Source organism: Aegilops tauschii, chromosome 2, assembly GCF_002575655.3.
Source record: "Aegilops tauschii subsp. strangulata cultivar AL8/78 chromosome 2, Aet v6.0, whole genome shotgun sequence".
NCBI classification, from domain to species: domain Eukaryota; kingdom Viridiplantae; phylum Streptophyta; class Magnoliopsida; order Poales; family Poaceae; genus Aegilops; species Aegilops tauschii.
The window spans coordinates 37,416,214-37,424,991 of NC_053036.3; the positions used below are offsets into that span (position 1 = coordinate 37,416,214).

The window sequence follows — 8,778 nt, forward strand, 5'->3', positions numbered from 1 at the left end:
AAGTTTGAAAAATATTCATCAATTCAGGAAAAATGTTTGTGAATCTAAAAAATGTTCATGAATTCTAAGAATGGTCATGAAATTGAAAAAATATTAAAGATATAAAAATATTTAACAACTAAAAAAATGTTCATAGATTCAAAAAAATCGTGAATTTTAAAAGTTTTTGTGATTTTGTAAATTTTCATGAATTTCAAAAAATGGTCATGATTTTTTTCAAATTCATAAATTAGATTTTTTTCTGAATTTTAAAAAATTACATTGGGCAAAAAAGCATGTCTGGGTGTAGTTGGACTTGGAACTGAACAAATATGGGTTGGGCCCAGTTGCGTGTTGACGGTAGACTTGCAGCTGGACAAAGATAGGCGAGCTCCCAGTTGCATCTTGGGGATGGAGTTGCAACTGTGACAAAAATGGTCGGAGCCCCTAGTTGCGTGTCGAGGATGGACTTGCAACTGGGATAAAAATGGGTCGGGCCTCAGTTGCGCATCAAGGATGGGCTTGCATCTGGGGGAAAAGTAGGCCCCTCAATTGCATGTCGGAGGTGTAGGTGCAACTAGGGACAAAATTGGGTCGTCCACATCCACCTTTCGGTTGCGTGTCGAGGGTGGACTTGCAACTGGGACAAAAATGAATAGAGCCTAGTTGCGTATCGAGGGTGGACTTGCAGCTAGGACAGAAAAGGGTCGGCCCTCAAAGTTGCATGTGGAGGGTGCACTTGCAATTGCGACGAAAAAATGGGTCGGGCCCAGATGCATGTCGGTGGTAGACTTGCAACTGGGACAAAAAAGGGTCAGGCTCCCCATCCACAAGTTGCATATCGAGGATGGACTTGCAACTAGGAAAAATGGGGGCTGGTTGCATGTCGGGGGTGGAGGTGCAACTAAGTCAACAATGAGTAGATCGCTAGTTGCGTATCGAGTGTGAAGTTGCAACTAGGATTAAAAAAAGCATGCCCCAATTACATGTCGGGGATGTTGTTGCAACTGCGACAACGTAAAGGATTGGGCGGGCCCCAGTTTCACATCAAGGATGGACTTGCGACTCGGACAACAACACAAAGTTATGATACGATTTGCGAGTCAAGGGTGGACTTGCAACTGAGACAATAACAAATTTTAAAGCCCAGTAGCAAGTTGAGAGTGGACTTGCAACTGGGATGAAAAACAAAAACACATGCCCCGTTGCGAGTCGAGGGTGGACTGGCAATTAGGACAACTATGAGCCCAATTGCGAGTCAAGGGTGGACATGCAACTGGGATAACTATGAAACTACGAGCCAATTGCAAGTCAGGGGTCGACTTGCAACTGGGATGAAACAAAACTACCGGCCTAGTTGCGAGTCAAGGGTGGACCTACAACACGGATTGAAAACAAAACACATGCCGAGTTGCGAGGGAGTCAAGGGTGGACCTACAACCGGCATGCAAAACTAAACACATGCTAAGTTGCGAGTCAAGGATGTGCTTGAAACTAAGATGAAACAAACTACGGGTCTAGTTGGAGTCGAGGGTCTACTTGCAACTGGGACAACTACACAAAACTAGGATACAAGTTGCAAGTCGAGGATGGACTTGCAACTAGGACAACTACATGAAACTATGATACGAGTTACGAGTCGCGATGGTGGACTTGCAACTAAGACAACTATGAAACTATGAGCCTAGTTGCAAGTCAAGTATCAACTTGCAACTGGAATGAAACAAACTATGGGCCCACTTGTGAGTCAAAAGGGTGGACTTGAAACCGGGATGAAGAACAAAACGCAAGCTCTAGTTGTGAGCCGGGGGTGGACTTGCAACTAGGAAAACTATGAACTATGAGCCAAGTTACGAGTCAAGTGTCAAATTGCAACTAGGATAAAAAAGTATGGGTCCAGTTGCGAGTCAAGTCTGGATCTGCAACCGGGATTAAAAAACAAAACACACGTGTCGAGTTGCGAGTCAAGAGTGGGCTTGCAACTGCGATGAAACAAATTACGGGCCTAATTGCGAGTCGAGGGTGTACTTGCAACTAGGATAACTTCACAAAACTATGATACGGGATGCGAGTCAAGGGTGTGCTTACAATTGGGACAAGTACACAAGACTACAATATGAGTTACGAGTCGAGGGTGTACTTGCAACTAGGACGACTACAAACTACAAGCCAAGTTGCGAGTTGAGGGTGAACTTGCGTTTGGGATGAAAAATAAAATACATGCCAAGCCGCAAGTCAATGATGGGCTTGCAACTGGAATGAAATAAATTATGGACCTAAATGCGAGTCAAGGATGGACTTGTAACTGAGACTACTACACAAAAATAAAAAGGAAAAAAAATATAAAAACAAAACAAAATAAATAAATAAAGAAAAATAAAAAACCAAACCGTAGCTCAACAGAACAAAGAGAGAGAGCGAGCAACGAGTCGGGTTACTCTATACAAAAACTGGACCGCACCCACAACATAGAGTAAGAAAAGCTGCAACCCACAGAATGAGTCATTTTAAAATATATTTATGAAATTAAAAATCATAAATTTTATGATAGAAATGAAATAAAAAAATAAAAATTTAAAAACCAAAAGAAAAAATGGAAAAAACAAACAAGGGAAAAATCAAAAGATAGTGAGTATAGAGAGTGGCGAACAGAAAATGCTTGGGAAAAAAATGCTTGCCCCTGACTCTTCCAATTGGCACTCTCCAGACGGACACAAACATAAAGGACCAGCACAATCCAGGCCCAGGTGCAAACAAAAAGACTACCCCACACGCACACGTAACGCAATCAACAGGCCACACGCTTACACAAACATCAAAAGGAAGTTACGTGCAGTGGACAATCATAAATTTTGCATGAAAATTACAACTCTAGATCTTGTGGTGAGAAATGTAGACATAAACTATATCACATCTAGATGTGACTTAGCAAGTCTGAAGAAAAAAATCCATGACTTTAAAACAAAAATGAAAAAGAGAAAATAAAAGAAAACAAAAAGAAACAAAAAAAGCAAAAACAGAAGATAAAAAATAGAGAGTGAAGAAGGCAAGTGACGAGCGCCAGGCCCTTCTTTTATGGGTAGAGCTGGCCAACACCAAATCAATGAGAAGGCAAAATTGAAGTGAGAAGATAGAGATGAAGCGAGTGAATTAATAAGAATAAAAAAGGACAAAGCACTCTGCCTCTCATTAGTAGAGAACGGTAAGGAAGAAAAAAACAGGCCCACACAGACACAGGGACAACGGGCCAAAAAACAATCGATCAAAGCTGCACACATACGAGGCCGGAGAAAACAGAACGGCTACGACAGGGAAAGCAACGAGCGACACAAATCAAGCTTGCACGAAAAAACAAGCAGCAATAGATCGGATGGTACTAGATTTAGATATGTGAGATAATATATTACATCTAGATGTAAAATAGCAAATATGTAATTAGATTAGGTAGGAAAACAAGATCGGGCTGCAATTGCTCGCCTCAATCGTTTACATTGCATATTATATATATAGACAGCAAGGACATTACAAACGTGGAGTACAAGTTGATCTAACCTACAGATTGTATTTGATACGGACTACAATCTATAGGATTCTCTAACACAGGTACTCAATGGCAACCGCAGCGTGAAACGCAGCTCCAATAGGAAGAACATCCTCATCGAGGACGAAATGCGGGGAGTGCACCGGACGAACCATATCCATGGTGGTCTCATTACCTACACCGATGAAGAAGAATGCGCCCGCCGCTCTCTGGGCGTAGAACGCGAAGTCCTCGCCGCCCATGCTCCGGGGAGCCACCTTCACATTAGCTTCCCCGAGCATGGCCTCGGCCACTTCCTTGGAATGGTCATACATCCCTTCATCGTTGACAGTGGCTGGGTAATGCTTTAGCTTCTCCTCCATGAAGTCGACAATGGCTGTGCAGCGGTGCACGGCAGCCTGGGCCTCTATGATCTTCCAAAGAGGCATCAGGTTGTCAGTACCTCATGTCAAATGGTCGACGAAAAGGATTGACTGGAAACTTGAGATAGGAGTGAATGCATGGGGTGTTATAATTTGTCCTACCTCTTTCACCCTTTTCATTAGATATGACAGGCCTTCATCTGTCATGCTCCGAAAGGTGCCGCCAAACGACGCAGATTCGGGAATTACATTGTAAGCATCACCTCCTCTCAGCTGTGTAACAGACACCACCTGAAAGAAGTAGTACATCATCGACAAAGTTATCACTCACTTCCCAAGGTTTCATAAGCAGATTAATGGGGGCCTGGCCACCTCTGAATATATATGCTAGACATATTAATAACTTACAGCTGACTCGAGTGGATCGGTTTCACGGGCGACCAGTTGCTGAAGGCTGAGAATGGCGGAGGAAGCAGCAATGACAGGATCAACGGCATCGTGAGGGTTACCGGCGTGCCCACCTTTTCCCGTGATCGTTGCGGTAAACCGAGCTGCAGCTGCAAGGAATGGACCAGGCCTTGATGCGACGACCCCTACAGGAAGATGTGGGAAGACATGCAAGCCGAAAATGGCGGAGACATCATCGAGGACACCCTCCTTTAAAATGTAGTAAGCCCCGGCGTAGCCCTCTTCAGCAGGCTGGAACACAAGCTTGACAGTACCCTGAAGGTCAAGCAACAACTGACACATATTAAACTGTTTTCTCACTCTCAGTAGTACAAATTTGAATGCACCTCAAAATGAATTATTTTGGATGCACATTATGCTACATCATATTATTAAGAGTATTAGTTATATGCTGAACTGACTGAGTTATAATGTCGAGCCCTGGTGCCCAGAAGCACGGAAATGGAACTATATAGCAAATTGTTTGGACTGACAAAAGAGCATTGCTTGCTATTTCCAACACAAATATGATGTTACATGTACTGTAATAATCCTCTGAATTTTACCACGTTAAAATTAAGAGTATGATCAGTGCAGTATGTCTTTTTAACTACCTTTAAATCTTCTTTCCGAGATTGAAGTAGCTTGGCAGCTCCTAGAAGCATTGTCACATGGGCATCATGTCCACAAGCATGCATCTTGCCACTTTCGAGGCTCTTGTACTCCCAATCAACCAATTCCTGCCCAAGGACCACCGTACATACCATTGTCAATCAAATGCCATCACTATTTACTAACAAATTAATAAACCACTGTACAGCAAAGGTTAACTAGATTATTCTCGGATACAAGCTAGGTTCTTGTTGATTGAATTCTGTTTTGTGCAAGCTGCACATAGAACATGTCATATTTGGTTGGACCAATGCTTGATGTCGATTGTCTTGCAGCTTACAACGTACAATCCAAAACAAAATTTCATATCAAATAGGTTAATTTCAACGTACAATCCAAAAATATTTTCCGTTTCATCTCATTGTAGGCGTTGATCTATCCGCTTTGTGTCCCTAAAGCGACATTCTGTGTTTCCTATGTAGTTAGGTTTCATGATATGATGCAGCACAACAAACAAACAATAATTAATCGGTGACAGCAAGAGTTTTGTTTGGCTGCCACGATGGTCGCTTGATTGCAGCACACTTGGCAGCAAGAGTTTTGATTACTCTATACAAGATAGACCCTAGTTGATTGAATTCTGTTTTTTGCAAGCTGCACATAGAACATGCCGTATTTTGATTGGACCAATGATTGATGTTGTGCAGCTACGACCGTACAATCCAAAAATAATCATATCAAGTAGGTTAATATTTTCATAACCTAATAATTTCCGTTTCGCCTCATATAGCTGCTGATCTATCCACTTTGTGTCACTGAAGCCACATTCTGTGTTTCCTATGTGGTTAAGTTTCATAATGCAGCACAACAAACAAACAAACAATAATTAATCGCTGATGGCAATAGTTTTGGTTGGCTGCTGCGGTGATCTTCATGATGGTCACTTGATTGCAACACATTTGCATATTTCTTAGATAAAACAATGGAATCAAACCTACATTGGTGCGAATTCGAAGGAAGAGATGTAGACATATAACAGAAACTAAGATTCGTGAGCAACCTGTCAGTATCAAAAGGTGACCTTTCAGTATCAAAAGGAAAAAATAAATTGCAGCACCAGCTAATGATTCTACAACACTGTGGTTGGTAGATAACCATGCATTATCATTCACAATTATTCCTGAAAAAAAATTAACATTCACATCCTGTCTACTTGCCTTTTCCAAGAAAAGGAAGAAGCAATCTGAATTACGTTGGGATCAAACGGGTTCATATCTCACGAACGAATGAAGCAATCCTAACAATGGTTAGTGACGACTGATATAGAAATGCAGGGTATGACTATGGACCTGCAGGGGGAGCGCGTCCATGTCGGCCCGGAGCGCGACGACAGGCCCGGAGCCGCCGCCGCCTCCGATGATGGTCGCCACGACGCCGGTCTGGGCGACGGGCCAGACATATGGGATGCCGAGCGTGTCGAGCTCGGCGCGCACGAGCTCGCTTGTGCGGTGCTCTTGGAAGGCCAGCTCCGGGCGCTGGTGGATGCGCCGACGCAGGCCGCGCAGCCATGACTCGAAGGGAGGCGCACGCGCCGCGCCCAGGAGATCGGCTCCCAGCCGAGTTGTTGTCGCCGATGAGGGGGTCGCGAGATGTGAGAGGAGGAGGAGGAACAAGGCGACGAGATGAGCCGAAAACCAAGCCAAGCGATCCAGACCGAAAACTGCTCGATGCACTGCACACAAGACTATTGACTATGACGTGATATATAGTTCGCGCGTGGCCTCCGTTGATATTTCCACCGGAAGTATAGGCGCGATTTGCCTCGCCGACTTTTTATTGCCGTGAAGTGTTCTTCTATTTGTTTTAGTTTTTTTGCAACACATGACCCAACACAAAAACCACAAGCAGGAGCTCCCCGCCAACTACCCCGCTCTTCGCCACCCCCCCCCCCCCCTCGTCCTGTGTTTGTGCCGATCCGCCACCGCCAGCAAGGGGGAGGAGGTGTCGCCGCCCGTGACGCCCCGCAAGCCAAGAAGACAGACCCGACCCATGGGACAGGTCAACAAAGCAAACCGTGGAGAGCTAAGGATGACATGTACATCAAATAACATTTATAAATTACTTACGGAACTATGTTTTGTCTCTCTGTTCTGTCGAACTACACAGTATGGCATTTTAGACAATGCAATTCAAAAAAATTAAAAATTCTCCAAACCTGAATTAAATCATGCTATTCATATTACTTGGAAAAAGTCCATTTTACTACCCTAAAAAAATTGGTGGTTCATATAACCCTCGGATCTTTATTTCTGTTCCCTTCACCCCCTAAACAATCCTATACCGGGCAAAATCAATCCCTAGATGCTTTTGACTCATCTTGGTGCTGACGTGGCAACAGTCAAATGGTGGTTTTGACCTGTGGGTGGGCTTCCGTCAGGTGGACCGCGTTTTGTCGTCACCTACCTCCCCGAGCATCGCCCCCTCGCACCCGAACCCTGCCCCGCCTCCGACCGACGCCGGTGACTGCCGGAGTTCCAAGGCGCCACCCCGAGCACCCCGCTTCTCCTTCCTCCCTTCTCTTTCTTCTCCCTCTCTCTTCCCTCGTATCTCTCTCTCAGGTACAGGTCACTCCGCCGCCACAAGCTCGCCGCCGTACCATCTTCACACCACCGCCGGAGTCCGGATCCGGCCGGAACCAGATCAGATGGGGGCGCCACCCTCGGATCTGGTCGTCCCTCGCCTTCCCGCGCCGCCTACATCGCTGTAGCGCCGCCACCTCCACGTCCATGGCCGGCCCTTGCTACCGCATCCACACCCCTGGTCGGCCGCGTCTGGTCAACGGGAGGCCACGACCTCCGTAGCCGCCTTGACCGTCGCCCCGGCCTCCTCTGCGCACGGCTGCCCCTGAGCACGACCGTGCCGATGCGCCGCCGCTGAAGCCCTCCACGCCGGCGACCTCGGAGCAGGACCGCGCTGATGTGGCATCATTAGTTTAGGTCCCCTTCTGTTAATCTGAGACATTGACATGTGGGTCCCCTTCATCACTAGGGATAGTCTGAGACATTGACATGTGGGTCCCCTTCTATTAATGATGCAATTAGGGCTAAATTAGTCCCTTGTTAATCTCCATGCAACCGAGATGTGGGCCTCATGTGTCATATTTGACCGGGCCCAACAGTCGGTGAGAGTGTCTAGCTGAGAGGGACCCACCCGCAGGCCAAATACCGCCTTTGACTGTGTCGACGTCAGCATCCGATATGGGCAAAACTAGCCAGGGACGGTTTTTGCCCGGTTTGGGATTGTTTAGGGGGGTAAGGGAACCAAAAAAAAGATCAGGGGTTATGTGAACCATCAACTTTTTTCAGGGTAGTAAAATGGACTTTTTTTCTATTACTTGTTGTACTTAACCATTAAGCATTTTGACAAATGTAAAAATAAAATAGATCATGATTCAAACAACCAGGGTGCCGAGAACAAAAACCTCAACCGATGCTGGATCTAGTGGCTCACTGGAGTTTAGTTAAATGCCATAATTTCTGAAACATGCAGCGGCACAGGATTAACCTTTGTATTTTCTAGTTAAATCAAATGCTTATGCGTTGCTACGGGCGAATATATACATCACTAATCATGTTTAAATATACCTTCGCAATTTCAATGCACATCAACCGGTATTCTTGGCAGTAGAATATCATATAATATTAAGCGGTTAAGAAAATGAAGACATCTTCATCTACTACACTATCTCAGCATGTTCATCTACCACTCAATTTCTAACAGAAACAATAGTAATCAACCGGGGCACTTATGGTCACTATGGTTTCAAGAGTACCGATT

The 8,778-nt window shown here is 45.1% G+C and overlaps 1 protein-coding gene across 1 annotated transcript; it reads right to left on the reverse strand.

Moving 5' to 3' along the window:
* Positions 1-3,419: 3,419 nt before the first annotated feature.
* LOC109780087 (IAA-amino acid hydrolase ILR1-like 8) lies at positions 3,420-6,441 on the reverse strand. Its single transcript, XM_040398974.2, has 5 exons — positions 6,291-6,441; positions 4,944-5,069; positions 4,291-4,605; positions 4,045-4,173; positions 3,420-3,933 (listed from the first exon to the last, which is right to left on the reverse strand). Exons 1-5 carry the CDS (start codon positions 6,309-6,311, stop codon positions 3,574-3,576), a joined length of 951 nt encoding a protein of 316 aa, XP_040254908.2. The 5' UTR covers positions 6,312-6,441; the 3' UTR covers positions 3,420-3,573.
* Between the last annotated feature and the right edge of the window lie 2,337 nt (positions 6,442-8,778).